At 41.1% G+C, this 23,148-nt stretch overlaps 1 protein-coding gene across 1 annotated transcript; it reads left to right on the top strand.

The window, feature by feature from the left end:
* Positions 1 to 4,300: 4,300 nt before the first annotated feature.
* HEXB (hexosaminidase subunit beta) lies at positions 4,301 to 23,056 on the top strand. The gene is made up of 14 exons (XM_086771078.1): positions 4,301 to 4,630; positions 4,749 to 4,906; positions 7,511 to 7,576; positions 9,012 to 9,058; positions 9,275 to 9,385; positions 11,661 to 11,762; positions 13,395 to 13,524; positions 15,391 to 15,571; positions 16,932 to 17,018; positions 17,408 to 17,480; positions 18,043 to 18,217; positions 19,060 to 19,150; positions 19,337 to 19,441; positions 22,878 to 23,056. Exons 1-14 carry the CDS (start codon positions 4,335 to 4,337, stop codon positions 22,939 to 22,941), a joined length of 1,686 nt encoding a protein of 561 aa, XP_086627204.1. The 5' UTR covers positions 4,301 to 4,334; the 3' UTR covers positions 22,942 to 23,056.
* The last annotated feature ends 92 nt before the right edge of the window (positions 23,057 to 23,148 follow it).

Below are 23,148 nucleotides of genomic sequence, written 5' to 3'. Positions count from 1 at the left end.
GAATTCCACAAAAATGCAAAATAGTACTTCTAGTACTCATTCACTTGGTATATATAAGCTATAAAGTTGTGTAAGTCTTTACAGGCAAAGATAAGAGTACATTCCCATTCTACACAGTTGATTATCTAAGCAAAAAAGCCTACAATAAGAGAGGAAAAAAAATCCGTTCCTCTCAGGAGCGTGACTTCTAACTTAGAGAGCAAGCTCAAGATGAAGCATGATAACTTTCCACATCCAAGACTTTGAGTAGATACTGGCGCACAGTGATCTTTGAGAAATACTCTCATTACTTTCCCAAGTTGTCCCATGAATTAGAGGTATAAAATCATGAACAAATCCCAGATACTATAAAACAGCTTTTGCTAATCATAGTACAGTCTGGAAATATAACCATATCTGTTATCATTAAAATCTTAACTATCACTTGATGTATCAGCTGATCTACAAATTTCAAAAAGAAAACCGAACAAAATAGAACAATTCTCCCCCAAATTGTGACAGTTCTGTAACCCACTGTAATGAGTATCTAAAATAAGGTGTACCGCTTAGCTGAAATCTGCTTCCATTAGCAAAGCCTCCTTACACAAATGAGGTGTATGAGTCTCCCCATAGACTAATAAGGAATAACGCAGCACATAAAATACCTTCTGCTGGTGTCCTACCATCCCCTGAGAACATGAGCAGCCATTTATTCTGCCAGTGCACGTGGATGTTTTTCCATCACTGACAACAGGGCTTGTGATTCACACCGCAGAGGGGCCATACTGTGTTTGTTTGGGGAGGGTGAAATGGAAGGAAGCTCTTTGGTTAGTCGTGGGGTGTGGTCATGAGGTTCATAACAAGAAGACAAGGTAACTAAAACATGCTGTCTGGCCAGGGAGCATGTCATTTCCTTGGCTTTAATAATAATTTAATTGTGGCTATTTTCCCTGTACCCTTCTGAATAAAAATTTTGTTTGGGGCATTAATTAGTCTAGAGGAAGTGGCTTCACATTGGTAATGTATTTATGCCATGCACATAGTATTTTCTTTCTGCTTTATTAGCGGTCCTTAAGGAACTGAAAGCATCAACTATGTGTGCTTGGGATCCATTCAGTCTTTCAGATCTTATGTTCACTCCCTATTGACGAAGTACAGAGGAAAAGCACACTTATCAGGCTGTTGCTGTCTAACCTCAGACTCCACTCCCCATTTCTGCAGTACTAGCCCAATCTCTTCATAGTTGTTAAATTTTCTCTTGATATGCTCCTTGAATTGACTAAGGCTTTTTTTTTTTTTTTAAGCACATTAATCACACTGATGTCTTCTCTCCTTCTGCACATGCTGGAAACAACTATAGTCACAGCTCTGCAGTTTCATCCATCTGCTATGCACAGTGGAAACCTCACTGAAATCAGCAAGCCTCTGAAAACAATTATGTAGTGGAGGACTGCAGCTTGCAGTCATATACTCTACAATTCTACAGCTCCCTGCTTATCCTCTTGTTCTTCCCTGTGAGCCTAGAACCAGTCTCCAGCTGCAATATAAAACTAGGTTACATTACAACACTTCAAACATAATAGTGTCTAAAAATACCAATGCAAACTCAGATTGCTTGCGGTTACTAAAGACAATACAGTCAGATTTCCTCAGAAAATGAGAATAGTATATTCATGTCTGTCTATTCCACCCTTCCATCCAACAACTTTTAAATAACAGTGACCAATTTCAAGCAAAACTGGCAGAGAGGTAGACATCTCAGAGTTCTACTAAGTTCCTACAAGTTTGTCCAATATGCAAATTAGTAAAAGAAAGAAATCATGTTCATGGACTTACACAAGGAAAGACTGCCTGCTGTCTTTTTTGATCATCAGAAAATCTACCAGAGAAGAAAAAAAAAAGAAGAAAAAAATATTTAATTAGTTTTCTGTGTACAGAATAGCTTATTTAAAGAGTGACAATAATAAATAAAAACACCAATACTTCTTAAATGACTAATAAATAGGTATACTTAGTTGGTATATAACAGCCTTGCTCTGCAGAAGCTACAACTGCTGAACACAGAACTGAAAGCAAACATGGTCAGTGCGTCTATAGCCACTAGCCCTTTGGGATGGCCAGGCTGGTTAACAGCAGATTACCTGTAAACAGCAGATTTAGTTTAGTATGTGACAGCTCCCCAGCAACTTCAGCTACTCATCCTTGCTCTCTTCTTCGCCAACAGGGTTTACTGATCTCAGTTGTGACAAAGAAACCTATGAAATAATCCAGATTTTCTAAAAATGCCTAAAAAGATGAGCAGAGGTAGGCAACACAAACAGTTGAGCCAGCACAGTTGAAGAGACAGTCATACTAGGCAAAGGGAAGGGTGTGTGTAACAGGCAACCCAAAACTTCTGCCACCTCTTGAACAGCAAAGTGTAACAACTGCTTCTGAGAGAGACAGAAAAGACAGCACTGCCATTTCCACATATCTCATGGCAAACTGCAGAGCGGGAGGGGAGATGTGCAAGCTTTATGTGCTGTGTGCCTGTTTGATGTCACATAATAAAGATCTGGTTTTTGCTTATAGCATGGCAAGATTAAATAATATTCTGCTGTGGATAGCCTGCATCAAAAATCTTCCATCAAGCCTTTGTGCTCCAATTGCATGGATGGGCACAGCAAATTACAAAACCAGGATATTTTGTTATTCATTCCCTTCAGGTGCTGTTCAGTCTAAACAGGCCTAGCATAGTCCCAGCTTTCCCTTCATTCTGCCATTTATTCCTCCTCTTTCTAGTGTGCCATCACTTTTTAAGGGGATTGAGATTAGATCTACTCCCCAGACCTGCTAAGTATGCAATCACATAAATCTGATTGCGTGGCCGGGAGGAGGGCTAGAGACACCTGGCAGCTGGGACTCAGTGACAGAAGGGGTTAAAAGAAAGCTCCAAGTAGGTATAGCATTAATTAGTTGCAGCTGCACTAAAGATAAATAGCGCTCTGTGCTCTGGATGATTTACTAACTAGCCATTGTGTAAACTATCTAAAGCCAGAAGCCTTGCATCCCTCCCAAGGACAGTTCTTGATAAGAGCTGAGGGGCCTCCTTTATGAACCAGCTAAAACCGACCCTGCAGTTTGGACAAGAGCCTAAGCATAACTGAGTCTGCGCGAAAACAAAAGGTTACTAGCGGTGATGAAGAGGAGCTGCCTATCTTCATCCCCACGACCCCTGACGACCACCACCAGGAGGCACTGCGCAAGCGCAGATGGGGGGATTTTATGAAAATGACCCCTTGGGACTAATTTTAATACGAAGCAGGGATGGGTCATGCATATGTATAGGCGTACTGTAAAACTTCATGTGTATGTAACACTTGGTTGTATAAATTCAAAGTGAGTTGCTGCATCAGGTGCACACGGTTTTGGCAGGGCTACCCCCCTGTGCTGCCCGGTGCTGAATAAACATACCTACTTTACAATCTCACAGATTGTGGAGTCCGTTTTCCGCACGTCATCACCTCCTCTTAAACTACTGCGCAGCCCAGCCCTGCAGTGATTCACTAAGCGAGTGAGGCTGGGGAGCCTTCTGGACAGTACAAGAGCTGCTCTTCCAAGCTTGCAAAGTGACTTAGGCCAGAAGAGGAGGACAAACCCTACTGAAGAACAGGGGTTTGCTTCCTGGTAATTCTACAGCAAGACGTATGTGTTTGTTGCAAACAGATATAACCTTTGTTATGGAGACACTGTTTTGTTTTGGTTTGGTTTGGTTTTAATAAAAAAAAAAACAAACCTTAAGAGTCTATTTTGTAACCCAGAGCATGAGTTAACCTACAGAGTTAGCCTTCTGCACGAGGAAGATCTCCAAGGGAGCAATGGCCGACAGGCTCCTTAGTTACACTACATTAACAGCATGCAGTTGTCAGCTCCCTCATCGCTATGGGTTTCACTGGTGCATCAGCAACAGCAATGACTCTTCAGTGTTTGCATTAATCATTCAATTAGAATCATAGTATGGTTTGGGTTGGAAGGGACGTTTAAAGGTCGTCTGGTCCAACCCCCTGCAAGGAGCAGGGACATCTCCAACCAGATCAGGTTGCTCAGAGCCTCATCCAGCCTGCCTTGAACGTTTCCAGGGATGGGGCATCTACCACCTTTCTGGGCAACCTCTTCCAGTGCTTCACCACCCTCATAATAAAAAAAAAAAAAAATTCTGCCTGATGTCCAGTCTGAATCTCCCGCGCCGCGGTGCTGCGGGCGGGGAGGCGGGCACTAAGGCCCGCCCCCGCCGGTCCCGTGATGGCGGAGGCGGGCCGCCCTTCGAGCGGGACGCCGCGGGCAGAGGGAGCAGTCTCCGCCGCTGCCGCAGCGGCATGGGCAGAGCCACGGGGCTGGCCATGGGGCTGCTGCTGGGGCTGTTCCTTGTGCCCGCCGTGCTGGTGAGCACCAGCCTCCGCCGCGGCGCCCCGCCGAGCGAGCCCACGCCGGAGCCGGCCGAGTGGGAGCTGGCCTCGGGCGCCCTCCCCGAGGGCTCGCTCTGGCCCCTGCCGCAGTGGCTCCGCACGTCCGGCCGGCAGCTGCAGCTGGCCCCCGGCCGCTTCCAGCTGGTGCACGGCGCCGGCTCCTCGGTGGGGCCGGGCTGCGGTCTGCTGGAGGACGCCTTCCGGAGGTGAGGAGCAGCGGGGCCGGGGGCGCGGCGACGGGGGCGGGCGGTGTGCTACAAGCGGCGGCCTGGTGACGGGAGCGGTTGCCTGAGGGGCCCGCCGGCGTCTGTGCTTCCCCGGCAGGTACTACGAGTACGTGTTCGGGCAGTCCCGCCGGCGGCAGCGGGGCCGCAGGCCGCTCGGCGCCAGAAGAGAGCCCGAGCTGTGGCAGCTGCAGGTGGTGATCGAGTCCCCGGACCCCGGCTGCCAGAGCTACCCGCACCTCGCCTCCAACGAGGCCTGTGAGTACCGCGCCCTCTCCTTCCACGGCGTCCTTAGTGCTTGTTTTCCAACCGTGGGTCCAATGTAAAAGTCAGCAGATTTTTTTTTTTTTTTTTTTTTTGAGGAACTGGAAATCATAGGCTGACTGAGGCGCTCCAGAACATTTCACAACAGCAGCGACCAAATGATAATTCTTGCTCTTAATGCTGTGGGAAATCTCAGCCCACAGTGAATCATGAAGCTGGTTAGAAGTGTAACCTATGATTTCTGCAGTTTGGCTAGCATTCAACTCATTTACCTGCTGCTGTCCTTTCTAGTAACTGTCATTAAGAATTAGAGGTATTATGCCGTGCTGTACCCATTTACGTGTGATGAGACCTATGCATAGTCAAGAGATCATCCTTTCAGTACAGAGTGTTGAGTGAAGGCTGGATTTGCGTATTCATTTGCTCTCCTTAGAAATAACTACATTTGAATTGAAGCTACTTATATTGGCTTACCTACACGGTATTTCTGTTTTTTTTTCCTGGAAAACTGGAAAATGTTCATGGAACTTGTTATTCATCCAACTGTGTTTTAAATCTACTTTGTTTCTGTCAGTAGATACAAGAAAGGGTTTTAAAGCATGATGATTATACTGGATTTGTTGTGCTATGCTTCTTTAGTTCTGTAACTGAAGTACTCTAAAATCAAGTCCTAATCACCAGAGAAGTTTCTTAACAGAAACATGGATGAGTTGATAGTACTACTTTTTGTCTGGGCAAGTTAGCACAGAGTTCAACATATTCAATTTAGCTAGTTCTGTCTTGAGATAATCTTCTGCACTAGGCAAGGCAGTTGTTCGGTATCCAGGATACAGATCCTTAGGAAAAGATCCTTTAAATCTTAAGTCATACATCTGCAGCAGCATTAAATTCGACCTGACTTGTGATAGAATGTACTGATTTTAGGTGTACTCAGTCTTTTTGGCACATTGAGCTAAGTAGTGCAATTTTTGTGTGCAAGCTTATCATACATTTCAATGCAAATGAAGTGTAGCAGCAAAATAGCTAATGCTTTAGAATTTTTCTGCCTCAGTCAGGTTATTATACTGCTTTACTACAAGTCGAACTTTAAACTGGTTTGTGAACCTCAGATTTTAACCAAAGCTGGTTCTTCTCTTCTGTCAGGGAATCTGTCAGATCATGTGATTTTTAGGTTGCATGCTTCAGAACAGTAGGGAAGGAGTTTTCTGATGCAAATAACATGGATTTTTCCTCGTGTAGTAAGCTGAGCTCTTCAGACTTCAGCAAGGTTTTAATTTTCCACTTTTAATGGGATGGCTTGGTCAGGAAACAAATGCTGAAATACACCATTATTGATCACTTGCTGGATTGATCAGTTTGGCTACTTTTCTTAACAGAGATAGTACGGATCAGTCAGTTACTATCCTATAGCAAGAGTACTGCATATGTTATCAAAGTACAAGTTATCTGCCCTTCTCCTTGCTGACTTTTTGCCTGCTTGTGTAAGAGGTTCCAAGCAGCCATACAAAACTTGTTGTTCTACATTCACTTAGGGTGTGATATATGTTCAGAAAAAAAGCCTGCTGTCTTGGCAGTAAATCCCTGACTGAACTAAGACTGCAGTAATCCTCTAAGTTCTGCTTCTTACCCAGGGCTTTCAGTATATGCAATCTGTGTTTAGGTTAAAATGGAAGCTTGAGGTACTTCCATCATGTCCCTGAATGGCTTTTCTCTGGTAGTTTAGACAAATGTTTGAACTGTGTAACTTACAACTAACCAATCTTTCGTGCTGAGGCAGATCCAATAAACTATTGTAGCAGCTGACCCCTCTGATTTTTTTCTCTGCTGCTTCAAATGTGTGACTTTGGTTAGTTTATTATTGCTTTGATGTTTAAATAATAATACAAATCTGTAGATTTATAGATATAGTGTATTTTTATACATACATATCTATGTGGCTTTTTAAAAATTAGTATGTTAAAAAGACATTTTTTCTTCACTGAAATTTACTGAGTCACCTTCATGGAAAACCAGAAAAACAAAATTGTTTTACCTCTTTTCCCCCCGTCACTGCCCCTGTACACATGGTCATTAGATGTTGAGGTCTGATTTTTTTTTTTTTCTCTCTCTTTGTAATTAGACCTTAATAATAAGCACGTAAAAATATTAGTTGACAACCTATACCTCTAAAATGATATGTAAGCATAATCTCTATAAAAGGAAGGTAAAAGGAGAAGTAAACTTCTGCAGTTAGGTCTGGCTTAGTTACTCAACCCTTGTCACTTACATCTTAAATGCAGAAGTATAATCTGATATGTTTTAAATCGCTTGGGTTAAACTTGTGTTTCTGGCACATCTACAATGTTTAACATTGCCCTTATTAGGCACCATATTTGTTTTATCTTACTGATTAACGATTGACTCTCTGACTAGTAGCTTGCATTATTTCAGGACCACAAAAATGAAAAATAGCTGCATGGTATCACTGTTAAAACCAGCATTGGTTAGAATTTAAAAAGTAGAGAGACATGGCAACTGAAGAATCTCTTTAATGCCTGTTAGCGTTGTCCTGTCAATCCATGCTACTTTGAGGAATAACTTTTTTTTTCTTTTCTTTAGATCATTTAACTGTAACTGACCCTGTGGCTATACTGAAAGCAGATGAGGTGTGGGGTGCTTTAAGAGGTAAGCCCATGCTTTTCCTATAGAGCTATTTGTTCTGGGCTTATACAAACTCCACACCAGACTAAGAACCAGCTGACCACTGAGCCTTGCCCTCGTTCAGTCCTTTGTGGGAAGTAAGCTTGGGCACAGAGACCAGAAAGGTATCCAGGTTTGTGTTGGTCTGGATGCTCAGCATCTCAGATCCAGTGGCACACAGTAAGTGTACTCTTTCTGTGCCTGAAATTGGCCAAGCCAACCAAATTCTGGGTGCTAAAAAGCTCTCTTATCTACAGAGTGAACAAACTACTCTCTGACTGCACCTAATAAATGAACATGCTGGACATCACCAAGAATCATAGAATGGTTTGGGTTGGAAGGGACCTTTAAAGGTCACCTAGTCCAACTCCCCTGCAAGGAGCAGGGACATCTTCAACCAGATCAGGTTGCTCAGAGCCTCATCCAGCCTGGCCTTGAACTTTTCCAGGGATGGGGCATCCACCACCTCTCTGGGCAACCTGTTCTGGTGTTCCACCGCCCTCATTGTAAAAAAATTTTTCCTGATATCTAATCTACCTCTCTCTATTTTAAAACCATTACCACTTGTCCTGTCAGAACAGGCCCTGCTGAAGATTTTTTTCCTGCCTTTCCTGTAGGCCCCCTTGAGGTATTGGAAAGCTGCTATAAGGTCTCCCCGGGGCCTTCTCTTCTCCAGGCTGAACAGCCCCAACTCTCTCAGCCTGTCCTCACAGGAGAGGTGCTCCAGCCCACTGATCATCTTTGTGGCCCTCCTCTGGGCTCGCACCAACAAGTCCACGTCCTTCTTACGTTGGGGCCCCAGAGTACTGGATGCAGTGCTCTGGGTGGGATCTCACCAGAGCAGAGTAGAGGGGCGGAATCACCTCCCTCGACCTGCTGGCCACATGTCTTTTGGTGCAGCCCAGGATGTGGTTGGCTTTCTGGGCTGCAAGCACACATTTTCGGCTCATGTTGAGCTTCTCATCCACTAGCACCATAGAAGAAGACCATAATGCTGAAGTTTCAGTCTGCTGTTCTTACTGGAATGTTAGTTTAACTTACCAGATTTTCCATGCTGAATTAGAAACTTCACCAGTTCCAGAAATGATACGAGCAGGTGCATGACAACACCAGAAATTCCTGCCTTACTCTCGGTAACTTCCATACTATTAAAGCATTAATTTGGTACAGCTGAGCTGTAGTGCTATTATTCAGTACTTGTGTATAATGGAGAGCTTGAATGGTTCTCTCTTGAGAACTTCATTAGCTGTGGTACTTGAGCAGTTAAGGAAACCATGCTAAAGAGAAAGAAACTCAGCTACAGAGCATTCTTTCTAGCTACGTGAACACATGTAAGTAGTTATGGTCCTGATTTTTAACTACAATTTTAAGGACAAGTACTAGGTTGTACTCCAGATCCATTTCTTGGATTTTTTTCCAGGTTTGGAAACCTTCAGCCAGTTGGTTTATGAAGATGACTATGGAAGCGTAAGTATAGCTATTAACTAAAACCACAGTCCTGATAACAGACAACCATGTTCTTTATTAGGTAGTTTTCTCAAAACAGCAGGTCTACTAGTTTAATTCAATACTTTTTCAGAAAATGATCCTTGCAAAGCTCTTAACAAACTGAAAGTAGATATTTCCTGGTTTAAATGATGAAAATAAAATGGGAATTCTAATTTTTAAATCTCATTCTCATAGTTTCTTGTCAATGAATCTGAAATCGATGACTTCCCAAGATTTGCTCATAGAGGAATCTTACTAGACACTTCAAGGCATTATTTACCGTTGAAATCTATTCTTACAAACCTGGTAAGTGGACAGTTTTGTATACTTAATAATGAAGGCATTTTGTTACTGTGTTTTGCGCCCTGAAGTGGGTAGCAACTGGAGCTGGCATGAAAGCAGAAACCATCTCCTTTGGGTGACTCTAAAAGGACAGAGAACTTTGTTAAGCAAAGGTCAGAATATACACCAAAGAGGAATTGAGTGGGCAGACACAATGGTTAGTGAATCTGTAAAGAATGCTGGGTTTGTGGTACCTTGGGTTTTCTGTATTTTCTGTTGCCGAAACCAGTTCACATACTTCTTGGAAGCATGTTTTAAGACATTGGACTGTCACTGAGCAGTACAAGGGAGACCTTGCCTGTCCTAGCTTCAGTGCCAGTGGTTGCAGGAAAAGTCCAGTCTCTTCAATAACCAAACGTTAGTAGTCCTTTCTTACGCTGCTGAGAGCAAGCCCATAATTAAGTAGTACAGAGCAAAGGGGGAAATTGGAGGTGTTACTTGGAAGCTACTCATTTCTTTCACTGTGTCCCTTCAAAAAGAAACAAACCACACACACACACACACACAAACCCACACAAACAAACAAACAAACAAAAAAAACAAAAACCAAACCCAAAAACATACAAAACTTTCTCTGTAAAGCTTGGGTAAGGATGCTAAGAATTGTATACTCCCATCTTGATGGGAAAGTGATGAATTTGTGTAATCATAGCTGCCAAAGCTGTTGGGTTTTTTTTCTGTTTTGTACTCCCCTTTTCTGCTATTGAAATCCTTGTAGCAGGGCTTATTTGGTGCGTTGCAATGGAGGAGCCTTGAAGTGGAGGAACATGCAGTTTCCTGTCTTGTCTTGCTTTTCCAAGGTGCAATATTGTTAGAAATGTCCATTCTATGTTGCAGAACTTTGCAGAGCAGGCTTAAGATGGTCAGGAAGAGAGTGCAGGTAAACGCAGCCTTAATTTCTGAGGTCATCCTTGAACTGTGCTCAGAACTTGCCCCTCCATAGGTATTTATGGCTTATATTTAACTTTAAGATCAGTCCCTGTTCATCAAGTAGTGTTTGAGTAGTGTTACATTTACAACTGAGGGCGCTTCAAAGCCTCAAGTGGTTACTTGTGTCAATATTTGTCTCTTCTAAAAGAAGCAACAGTGTCCAAAGAGTAACTTGACTTTTGAGACTTGGATTTATAACCACTTTTGTTTCTGTAACTGTTGCTGTTCTGTTTGCTTTCCTTAAATTATGTCTGTGGCTCTTAATGCCTTCCCAGAGCTACATTTTAGGACATTTTATTAGTTTAAGAACAAGCGTATTTTTCGTCCCACCGCGGTGCCTGCTTGAATGCAGGCTAACCTAATAAAAAGCAGCAGTAATCCCTTCACTGATGTCTGGTAATTAGATGTTTAATGCAGCAGTTCAAGTACATATCTTGTTTGTGTTCAGCTGCTATGCTGTATTTCCAGGGAGGGCATTGTCCTTGAGAAAGGAATGGCTGAAGTAAAGGTCAGGAGATAGATTTTTCTGTGTGGAAAGATGGTGTTTGATAGAAATGCAGGAAGACATGATAATTAAAACTTCTACTGTCTGATAAAACAGATGAGATAATTTTGGGGAATGGACAAGGTATAAATCTTCCATGGATTTAGTGGGAGTTCCTGAAGATTTTGTCCTTTCTTTAAACACAGTTTGGTGAAGAAAAAAAAAAAAAAAAAAGAGGAGGAGTGGTAGAAATAGTTGTATTGTGGCAAGGGACTGGAAGCACTGACACTGTAATAACTGAAAACATAAGGGGAACACTGTCTTTTGTGGGGAAAATGCGTGGTTTATTTTGCATGCATTTGAAATGGATTCTGCAGAAGTCAGTAGCAAGTAGGGATGTTCTCTCTCATGCTGTTTATTTTTTGAGTCCAAAGTATTAGGTAGAAAAGTATAGGCTTTTCTGTAAGCTGAAATAGCTGATGATGCATAGAGAATTACCCAGATATGTTCTGAAGTGGAATATGTAAGTATTTATAGCAGTTCCACTTCTACCAGCCAGTGTAGCATGAATAGATGAAGAGCTTCTTGGCAGAAGTAGTGTGAATAGACGGCAGAGGAATGGAGCAGTAGTATAAACAGACTGGTGCATTTTGGTGTATGCTTCTAGGACTCAGTGAAACATGGCATGTTTTTTCTTTAGGTTTTTTTTTTTTTCAGTTGTTGCTTTAGGCATACAGGATATACTGGGACAAGATGACCTTTTTCGCATAGATTTTCTGTGAGAGTGAAGTGCTTAACTAGACTGTATTGTATTATCTGTTACAGGATGCCATGGCTTTTAACAAGTTTAATGTTCTCCACTGGCATATAGTAGATGATCAGTCATTCCCTTACCAGAGTATTTATTTCCCCGAGTTAAGTGACAAGGTGAGTATACATCATTGGAACAGGGTGGGAGGGCAAAAATCTGGTGCATATTTTGTGAAAATTAAAATGCAGAGCCTACAAATGGTTGAATACATCTGCCTTGGCTGATTGTGAAACAGTACAAGAGAACCAGTAACCAGCAAGTCCACATTTAGGATCCTACCTGAGTGTGTGTGTGGACTGTGTTCAAGTCTTCCTTGGTGGATGCCTGGTAAACTACCTTCCTAACTCTTCTGTGCAAATTTGCTGGTGACAGTGAGTCCTCAGTGTTTGTAGGCCTTCAAGCAGTAATGGTGTGCAAGTAACCTGTTGTGGTGAACACTGCTTGGATTTCTGTTTGTTTATGTAACTAGTAGACTTCCTGCCACTCAAACAAATGTAAGAGGGTTTCCTGTTGGCTCTATGTTTGGGACCACTGCAGTAGTACCTTTTCCATTTCTGAGATCTAGTTAACGTTACAAAACGCAGCATGTTTATAAGAGGTCCAAAAGTGAGAGGCTGTTTTCTAAAATAAACACAATGCAGTGTATCTCCTTTATTTCCTGATTCACAGCAGATTTGGCTAATTAATGAAAGCCATCGTGAGGTTCTTGCTCAGTCATGGTACAGTAGTAGCCAGATCAAGCACTAATAATTAAGTAGACTGAGCCTAAGCACAAGATTTGTGATTCTGTTTTAAAATGCTCACTAGAATCTGACCCTTATGAAAATTATGTAGGCAGTGCTTGAGCAGATGCTGTGAAGAATTTTATACTTTAAAAATTGTAGATTTTGAATGGTGCGGTCGGATTATTTTTTCTAGTAATGGCTATGAAGTTCTGTCCTATTCCCCACGACAGCTGGAGAGAGGGAGATGGCCTTTGTCTCAATAGCCACCTTTTTGAAAGGCTTCTTGTTTGCCATTATCTTTTTTTTAGTAACTCAGCTGTGGAAACCATTTCCAGATAAAGAGAAGCTTAAAGTGCTATCAGTCGCGAGGAGTTGCCATGCTTTTCTTATGTAGTTTGGCTTTTTGGCAAGCGTCTATTGCACCAGACTGTAGCAGTCTGGGTTGTTTGTCACATTTGTGCCACTGTGTGAGAGTGGAATAATGCTCAAATTCAGTGTCACAAAACAAACACACCCTGGTGCTAAATTGAGCATTGCATAAAAACTAACAAGCAGAGGTGCTGGAAGAAGATGCCATTCCTTCTAACTTGGCAGAATTTTTCCATTAGTCTTGCATGTCATGTAACAAGTGCCCTATCTTTCAGAACTAATAATGCAGAGGTGGAAGGGAAAACTAACTTACCTCTGTACAGAAGAATAGAAAAATGTATCTTTCAAAAATCTGATGGAATAGAAACTAGCTCTTCTGTTTTCTTCAGTAACTGGGAGCTAAGGAGGAAAGAACCATCTCCTTGGGATATTTGTCTTAGTGTGGAAAAAGGGCTTAATTTTTGTGGCTTCTTCCTCCCACCCCACTCACTAGTCAACCAAAAAGTTCTGTCAGTGCAGTTGCACATGTGATAAACCAGAAAAGACCAACTCGTAAAACTGCTCTCCAGTCTAAATTGTAACACTTTAATCCAAATTTTGTGAGCTGCTGGTATAACATTTTGCAAACTGTCTCTAAATGTGAATACTTTACAGGGAGCATACTCCTATGACCACATGTATACTCCTACTGATGTCTATCTGGTGATTGAGTATGCCCGGTTGAGAGGCATTAGAGTTATCCCAGAGTTTGATACTCCAGGACACACACAGTCTTGGGGAAAAGGTATGTCCAAGAAATTATTAACGGCTAAAAAATTGTGGTGAGTAGGGTGTAACAAGCAACTGGACTTGTTGAAAAGCAGCCTTTAAAGTGCTTTGAAAGGCCCTTGATAGGAGGTAAGCAAGGAGCAGACTCGGTGATGGTCATGACCTTTATGTGTTAGAGGAACTAAAGTGAATGGAGAAAGCTGACATTTCCTGTGCAAAGTACATTCTATCTGCCTTAGACTTCATGTTGTTGTTATCCCACCATCCAGTACTCTTGAATTTAGAGTAATAATGCAGTGACTTGAAATAGTGAGTTGCTGTCTCTAGAGTAGAGAATTCTGCCCTCCAAAGGTTCTTGCAAAATAGTAGATGTTACTGTCTATTAGCAAAGTGGTAATCTGCCAGTGTACAAAACACAGCCAAGTTGGATGCTTGTTCATTCTCCATCTTCTGGGTTTCAGAATAATACTTCTCTTGATAGAGAATGGTTGAATCATGAGAATGGTGGTATTTACATGTACTCAAGGACCAGGGAACCTTGGACCTTAATTCAACGTGCACTGACTGTGATTTCACTGCAATTAATATAAGATGGTTTTGACCAAACTGGAAGTAGTAAACATTTTTCTGGAGCTTCATACCTTTAGCTATAGCCATGGGGCAAGTCTTATGCTCATCCTATGGGGATGTGGCAATGATATTGAAAGATGCCTTAGGCTCTTTCTCACTAATTTAAAATGAGGAGGAAAGGAGCAAGACAAAAATTGCTAAACAGTCTTTATGAATCCTTCATCTCTCTCATGCTGTTTATTTTTCGAGTCCAAAGTATTAGGTAGAAAAGTATAGGCTTTTCTGTAAGCTGAAATAGCTGATGATGCATAGAGAATTACCCAGATATCTTCTGAAGTGGAAAACTATTGCAAAAGTGTTCTATTGCAAAACACTGATAAAAGCCAGTGGCTTGCCTGGTGATATGTGAGGTGATCTATCTTTCATGTTAAGAGCAACATTCAACTCCCTTACCTAAAATCAATTGCTCCTGATACCTTCTTGTATAATAGCATTTTTTTAATGTGATGCACAGAAGCCAGTCCTGGCTTTGCCTATGAACCTGGGTAGCTATGCTTTGTTTGCATTCAACTTCAAGATGCCAGAGAGAAGTCTTAAGGCATACGAGGAGGAGAGTCAAAGCAATCTATCACTAGGGCCTTGTCTGGGGGAAATGTGCTCAGAGTAGGAAACACACAACTGGGAAGGTGCTGCTGCTGCAACCACAGTTTACCAAATAAACTGGACTTAGGAACCTCCAACCTACATATAATAACTTTTTTCTATTTCATTTTTCTGGCTCATGTTGCTTCAGATATCTTGACTCAAGAACCGGTGCTTAGTTTTGATGTCTGTCTAGCCTTCCTTTCTTGTTCACAGGTAAATTCCTAGCAGACTGAGGTAGGACATCTACCTTGAGCCGTATACCTCCCGTGTACTTAGATATTAACAAGGCAGAGTAATAAAAAGAGGAGGCCTCTGGAACACATTCATTATATTTGGTTTCCTTCCTAAATCCGTTAAAGCTTTTTTTTTTTTTTTTTGTTCAAGTAGTCATCCAGAAGCTGTTTTCCAGGTATAGTGACATGTTACATAAATTAATGTGTGTTAAATGACTTATCTAAAAGTCAGAGTCCTGATTTCCAGGTAGAGGGTTCTTCAACCTTGGGCAAGTTGCTTTATTTCATCCTGCCTCTATTTGGTTATATTTAGAGTAGATGAGCTTTTAAATAATGAATATTAACCTTTGTTAATATAGTAACTACATCTTCCAGCTAACAAAGTTAGCATACCAACGTGGAACTGAATATCCTCTGTTAATTGTTTCTATTAGGTCAAAAAGATCTTCTCACCCCTTGTTACAGTGGAGAACAGCCAACTGGGTCCTTTGGACCTGTAAATCCTATTTTGAATACAACTTATAACTTCATGACTAAATTCTTCAAAGAGATCAGCAGTGTGTTTCCAGATGCATACATTCATTTGGGAGGAGATGAAGTGAACTTCGATTGTTGGTATGGTGATAGTTAAAAGAATAAATATCTAGTGCCTCTTAAACTTGCCTAAATCCATCAATTGTGGAACTCAGTTGTGTGAGACAGTTCTCACTGCTTAATCCAAAGATCTCCACTCCTACTTCTGTAGCTGTTTACAGGCAGACCATTTGTGATCCTCAACAAGCAAGTGATGAGCAGAATTTTGCTTTGACTAGTAGTTTCACAAATGTTCAAGTACTCTTTAAAGGATTTCTTTATGAAAATTAACCTGCTAGGAAGGAAAACTGGCGTGGTAGGAAAGTACTTTATAAGATAATTAACATTTGAAATGTTTCGTGTTAGAGGAAAAGCGGTTTTTTCCACTCAGTTCTGCCTTCCAGAAAATCTGTTACTATTAAGTATTACACCACTTACTCTTGTGTGCTTTTAATAAAAGTATGACATATATTAATAGAATTTTTTAATTGGTTGTGGATTTTTAATATTCTGGTGTGTCTCTGCTGGAGTAACTCATAAAACAGAATTTGGAGCAGATCTAATTGGACGAATATTCAAATTTATCTACTTAGTATTTGTGTGTTCTCTTGAAACATCAAATCTGAACACTGAGAACTTACTTAGTTTTTAAAAAGAGAGAAAATTTCTGACAAATGCTTTATCACAAAAGTGTGATTTGCTTTTGGGGTATTTCCCCAAACTCTTAATGTCACTCCCACAGATTCCCTGGTACTATGTCTACTCAATTTCCAGAACTGCTGACAACCTTCCCATAAAGTTTTAAACTGAAAAACTACTTTAAACTGGAGGAGGGTAGATTTAGATTAGATATAAGGAAGAAACTCTTCACTATAAGGGCGGTAAGGCACTGGAACAGGTTGCCAGAGAAGTTGTGGATGCCTCATTTCTAGAAGTGTTCAAGGCCAGGCTGGATGGGGCTTTGAGCAATCTGGTCTGGTGGAAGCTGTCCCTGCCCAGGGCGGGTGGGTTGGAACAAGGTGATCTTTAAGTTTCCTTCCAACCCAAACGGTTCTATAATTGCATGAATGTTGCAGAGAAGCCAGGAACCCCAGAGCTCTTAGGAGCTTGAGACAGCCTACCAGAAGCTGCTTCAGAACAGGCACCCCAGTAGTTCTGCCAGAGAGGTAGGGCTGTTGGCTCTATTTCAAATCAGGAGGAAACTGTTTCAAAATACCTAAGTAATGTTAGCCTGCTGCTTTTGCTCTGTGGTGTGTTCCAGCTTATGGCATGCCTAAGGCATCAGCTGCTGTGCTTGTGAATGTGGTTGGGAAATATGGTTTAAAACAAAACAAAATTATTCTATTTCAATTCTATTAAAAACAATTTTTTTTTTTTACTTACTTTATTTTTCTTGTTTAAGGAAATCTAACCCTGAAGTGAAAGAGTTCATGAAGGAGCAAGGATTTGGCATTGACTATGCTAAACTGGAATCTTACTATATTCAGAAGTATGTTGTTTGTTTTTAATTCTTTCTCAGCTTTTCACAGCCACTGTGTGAGGGTGATGTTGAGGTGCAGATACTGAAGCTGATTTAGGTTAGCTTGTATTGTTTTCAAAAATTGCTGTGTACTGGGGACTACCCACTTTCTTTTGTTTTAGTACGTTGAATGTTAAGTTCACAGCTTTAAAGTGTGGCACACAACAAGGACATGCAGGCTAGTTCTATGCACGCTCTGAATGTATTTGGTATCTTAAACTCAGTATCTGCTGTGTCTTGGTCCCTCATGCAGTGCTGGGAAAGGCCTGATGTACCTTAGGGTAGAAAACATTGCTGCTTCGTGTGCCTGTACTGATCTCATTCAAGTTCACAAACATAATCTTATTTCTAAATTCTAGGATTTTGGACATTGTTTCCTCTTATAATAAAGGATATATAGTCTGGCAAGAAGTGTTTGATAACAAAGCACAGGTAAGATGGGAAACTAAATAAGATACTCTTGCACAACAGCCCAATGTTGTGGAAGGCTTCCAAAGAAGACTATTGAGTAGACATCATTGTGTCTCTCAAAAGTTAAAGCAACTGTACTAACTTTAGCAAGTCTTCTCAAGTATTGGGTCTGCCATGAAATTTTATACATGTGAAATAAGTGGAACACAAACATGTTGAACATGTGAAATAAGTGGAACACAAACACCAGCACTGAGATGCTTTCTAAAGGTGAGCACAGATGATATATGCTTTAGAGCATCAGAGTAAAGGGTAGGGAAGTTTCTATGAGTTCCCCTCCACACCACCCGCCCCGCCCCCGCCACCCCCATCCTGTCTAACTGTGTGTCTGGTCTAATAACACCATGTGCTCAGCTTTTCAGAGCTGTCAGATAACCGGTGCATGTGGGAACCCTTTTAGGGCATTTACTGTCTATAGTATAATCTAGGCTCCAATCCAGTGTGAACTCTGTTTAAAACCAGCAGAAAGCTAATCAGTCTTTAATGGTGTTGAGGTTTTTTGTTTTCTTTTTCCTCTTTTCAGCTGAAACCAGACACTGTAGTTGAAGTGTGGATGGGAAAAAACTATGCTCATGAACTGAGCAGTGTCACTGAAGCTGGGTTAACTGCTATCCTGGCAGCTCCCTGGTACTTAGACTACATTAGTTATGGGCAAGATTGGAAGAAATACTACAGCGTTGAACCACTGAACTTCACTGGTTTGTTACTTTTTTACACGTTCTGTGCCCAAAAGTCTTTATTTTGTTCATAGTAAGGTGTAAATTGAAAGAATAAGGCTATTAAGAGTGGTCATGCAGTTGCTATGATCAGGTGCACTGTAATCAAAGGGCTTTAACATCAACTAGAACTCTCAATTCTCAAATTAAAAAAAAAAAGCGACTTTCCACTTCTCACAGGGAGAAGTGTTACTTTGCTCAAGCATCTGGCACTGGTGCTTTTGTGAGACAGGATACTGGACTAGGTGGACAGATGCATCATGCATTACGGGTGGAGTTGTGCAAAATGGCTGTTGTTTGAGAGACACTGGATTCATATGTTACCAAACTTCTAGACTGTTAGTCTAGAATTAGACTGTTGTAGAAAAAGACATGTTCTCTCCCTTTGGCTAAAGCTGACACAAACATCTTGTGCTTTCCCTCGGGCTTTCATTTTGTGCAAGGTAGCTCTCGGAGCTGATAAGGGAGAACATCTGACTTTGTAGCTTTTTCAAAGGAATGTTCTGTGTGTGATAGAATGAACAGTTTCAATCAGGACTGAAATCTCTGAAGAATGTCAGAAGGCTGAGGAATGTCTTCAGAGGATAAAAGGTAAAATCCTTTCTGACAGAGAAGGGAAATGAGTTCTCCGGGCAAATGGCCTGGTGATTCTCACATTCAGTAACAAGACTATCAAAATGTTAAGTTAGCACTCAGGATGGATATTTTATATGATAAAAGAAATAACTGAACATCAATCCTCTCTCAGTATTGGAAGATGAAATTGTTGATATATGCCCGTCTTTGGGGCAAATAGAAATTCTAACTTTCTGCTTTGAATTCAGGATCTGAAAGACAGAAAAAACTTTTAATAGGTGGAGAAGCCTGCCTGTGGGGGGAATTTGTGGATGCAACTAACCTCACACCAAGATTATGGTATGAACTGCTCTATCATTAGATTTTAGAAAGCCAGCTACATGGAGCATTAATTAATCCAGCAGAACTGTATGTTAGTGGTAACAGTGCCCTGTGCTGACCCTGATGTGTAAGACTTAGTATTAAACTTTAATCCATTCCTGGCTCTACAGCATACCTACTCTAAAACTCAGTATATCTTTTCAGGCCTCGAGCAAGTGCTGTAGGGGAAAGACTCTGGAGCAGCAGGAATGTGACTGACTTGAGGGATGCCTATAAAAGACTGACTCATCATCGATGCCGCATGCTTCGGTAAGATGAATAGCTATAGTAAAGCTTGGTTCTCATGCCTTGTAACCAATGGAATTCAATTACTAATGGAGTTCTAAACTGCTGGCCTGGAAACGAAGGGAGGAGAGGTAGCAGTCTAATCTGACTGTGTAAATGCCATCCCATGTGTTTTTGTATCCACAAAAGAGGAAATGCAGATACATTAAGACAGAAGTTCTAGAGTTAGTTTTGGAACTAACATTTTTGAACTCATAAACTTTCTTCAGTGAAATACCAGAATTCATCTATGTCTCTTTTTCCTCTAAAGGAAAAAACAAGACCATGACTGACTTGTTTCAGACAAACAGGATAGATTGGAGGAGTACACAGACAGGAGAAAAAGTAGACTTTAAAAAAAGTTGTTATTAATTATTTACTATAAATAACAAAAACCTGCAGCAGACAATCAAATGGAGCTGTTTGCATGAGAGGTGAGCTTCTGTGAGCTATTCTTTCAGGTGTTGCCTTAGTGTAGGCACTGAAAGGGCTGATAAATTTTAATTCATTTATGACTACTGTAAACAAAGTCAGTTCATAACATATTCCTCTCTGCAGTTCTTTCCTAAAAAGTACCTAGATGAGTTACTGGTTAGTTATTGCTAGTGCTGTCTTTTTATATTTGCAGTTGTAAAAATGAGTGATTTCTAGGTTTAAGTCCAAGTTTGACTCCGCTTTTAAGAGTATACAGTCAGAGAGCCTTTTAGGTTTTCCCAAATGCTGCTGCAAAGTTGGACTGCAACAAAAATCAGAATCATAGAACAGTTTGTGTTGGAAGAGACCTTTAAAGGCCATCTAGTCCAGTCCCCCTGCAAGAAGCAGGGACATCTTCAACCAGATCAGGTTGCTCAGAGCCACATCCAACCTGGCCTTGAGTGTTTCCAGGGATGGGGCATCCACCACCTCTCTGGGCAACCTGTTCAAGTGTTCCACCACCCTCACTGTAAAAAATTTCTTTCTTATATCCAGTCTGAATCTATCTCCTTCTAGTTTAAAACCATTAGGCCTTGTCCTGTCACAGTAGGCCTTGCTAAAGAGTTTCTCCACATCTTTCTTGTAAAGCCCCCTTTGCTATAAGGCCTCCCCGGAGCCTTTTCTACTCCAGGCTGAACAGCCCCAACTCTCTCAGCCTGTCCTCATAGGTGAGGTGCTCCAGCCCTCTGATCATCTTTGTGGCCCTCCTCTGGACTCGCTCCAACTGGTCCATGTCCTTCTTATGTTGGTGGCTCCAGAGCTGGGCACAGTACTGCAGGTGGGGTCTAACAAAAGCAGAGTAGAGTGGGAGAATTGCTTACCTTGACCTGCTAGCAATGTTTCTCTTCATTATTCTACAAAAGTTTATGACAAGATACTGAAAATCCCAGCAGTGCAGATAAGTATTTCAAGGTAGATACAAATCAGTGTTTTAGAGAGCAAGATACTATGGCAGCTAGTCAGCACTTAAGCACTCTGCTCATGTCCCTGTAGATGTTGTAGCATGATTATCTGCTTACCGTATAAATTAGCTCATCAATTAATCAAGTTAAGAGAGATTGTAAATTTTGACTTGTTGGGTTTATTTCAAACTGGCTTAAAACAATGCTGTAGGAAAATAGCTATATGTAAATTGTGTTTTCTCCCTCAGTCATGAGAAAATTAGATGTTAAGAGAAAGTTAACAAATACATGTTAAAAACAAGATTAAAGGGATTTAAAAACTTATGTCCTATCACTCAACAGGATGGTGAATCTTTTGATGGGGTTCAGAAAAAACACAGATACAACTGAGCAATGAAGTGTACAGTGGCTGTACCTGCAGGCTTAGGGTTTTACAGTGAAGTAAGCCATGCTGTTCCTGGACCAAGTTAACTATTGCTGCACCTCCATCTTCTTCCTTAACACTGGCACTTGTATTGCTATATCCAGATGGCTGTTCTGGTAGTGCTGGCATAAGAGATGCAGAACACAGGGGCAGACTAAGGACTACTTGTTGCACATATTTTTTCTTAAACTACTTTCTGGTGCTAAACCAGCTTTGTTGGCATATAAACTTAGGTGAACAATTTCTAACTAAACAAAACCACAACACTGTTATAAACAGACTACCTTAATAAAAAGGATATGACCTTCTGAAAATGACTTTTTTTTAATACAGGCTTTGAACCAGAAAAACACTAGGGAAACTATTCCCTTTCCACTGATAAAATGAGCGTTCCTTGGAGCTGCAGTGTTGTTGCCTTTCATAAATACAGGGCTTTCTTAGCATTGTGCAAACTCAGAGCGCTGATTTAAACAGTCAGGCTGGTGTAAAGTCTCAACATGTGGGCCGAGGACTATGTCCCTACTAACATTTGTATACATGGTATATACAGACCGTGGCAACTGTAGCAGGCCAAGGAGCCTTTCCAAGTAGAACAAATAGCTCTGGATTGCTCTGCAGTTGGGTACCAGGGAGTGAGGGAATGGGCAAGTAGAACTCTTAACAGCTAGATCATGGTCACTGGAAGAACAGTAGCTCTCCCTACCCAAAGGCACTGCTGCTGAAATAGTACCACAAAAGCAGCAGCAGCAGCTATTCAGATCTAAACTCAGCTTCCTGTAGGATACAACAGCCCAAATTGCAGAGAAATGGTGATTGAAGGGGAACAAAAAGGTCGGCATATATTCCAGAGATGTAGAAGCCCACTTTGTCTTTTACTAAAAGTAGACCCTGCTTAGCGGCAAGCAATAGTTCAGCTGAGCTATTTCATTATTCAGTTTCTTCCACTGTGGCTCTTAAGTGCAATTTAAAGACCAGTACATATTATCCTGCAACTCACTGCAGCAGTACTGTCTTTCTCAAACATCCAAGAAGCAGAATACTGACTACAAATACTTACTTAAACTCTGAAACATCTTTTTATACTTACTGCACTATCACAATCTACAGGTTTTGTCAGTTTGGGTATTTTGGTTTTTTTTTGTTTGTTGGTTGGTTTTAAATTATTCTGTTCTCATATGGATTTATGATAGTGCAGCTGGAAAAAAAATCCTGCTTACTAAACTGTCTCTCCTCAAAAATGAATGAAAATTACATAATTAGAGCTGCATATAGAGGAAACACCAGGGGTGGGGGGAGTGTGCAAATGTAAACTGATTCATGTTTTCACATTCTTCTGACTTCTTCAATACAAGCAATAGCTTTTGCAGAACAGTGAGACAACTAGCCCCTGAATTTAAGCTTTTCAACCTGTTTTCTAATATCTTTGTATATCTGATTGAAACAGAAGTACAATTCAACAGTAGAACAGGGCCCTCTTTCACTCCCTGAATAAGCTGCTTTTTTCTTGGATGTAGTTTTGTTTACACTAAGATTAAAATGGAGTGCAAATATCTCTCTTCCTGCCTACACAACCAGCCAGTTGTTTGACTATAATTATATACATTCCACTTTATTTTAACAGCCGTGGCATAGCAGCTGAACCTGTGTTTGTTGGATACTGTGCCCATGAAGCAACAGGACAGTAATTGCTGCAAAGACTTCTAGTCAACAAGTGCCTCTGTGGTATGAATATGTGTACATGCATTTTGATACTTGAACCGAGACTTAAAATTTTCACTTTTAAAGAAGCTATTGGACATGCTCATTGGAGTAAAAATTACGGATTTTAGGTTTCACTAGAAATGGGGATTCTTCACTGAAACTTGAGATGCCATAAAGTTGCAAATTCCAGT

The sequence above is a fragment of the Chlamydotis macqueenii genome, chromosome Z, assembly GCF_036417535.1.
Source record: "Chlamydotis macqueenii isolate bChlMac1 chromosome Z, bChlMac1.mat, whole genome shotgun sequence".
Classification (NCBI taxonomy): Eukaryota; Metazoa; Chordata; class Aves; order Otidiformes; family Otididae; genus Chlamydotis; species Chlamydotis macqueenii.
This window is presented reverse-complemented; position numbering and strand designations above follow the sequence as displayed.

What these genes read in the sequence shown, in the direction of transcription:
- HEXB (XM_086771078.1), top strand. Translation starts at nt 4,335, where the DNA reads ATGGGCAGAGCCACGGGGCTGGCCATGGGGCTGCTGCTGGGGCTGTTC. An exon ending in CCTCGCCTCCAACGAGGCCT is followed by an intron (nt 4,907 to 7,510) that starts GTGAGTACCGCG and finishes TCTTTTCTTTAG; the next exon opens with ATCATTTAACTGTAACTGAC. An exon ending in CACACAGTCTTGGGGAAAAG is followed by an intron (nt 13,525 to 15,390) that starts GTATGTCCAAGA and finishes TGTTTCTATTAG; the next exon opens with GTCAAAAAGATCTTCTCACC.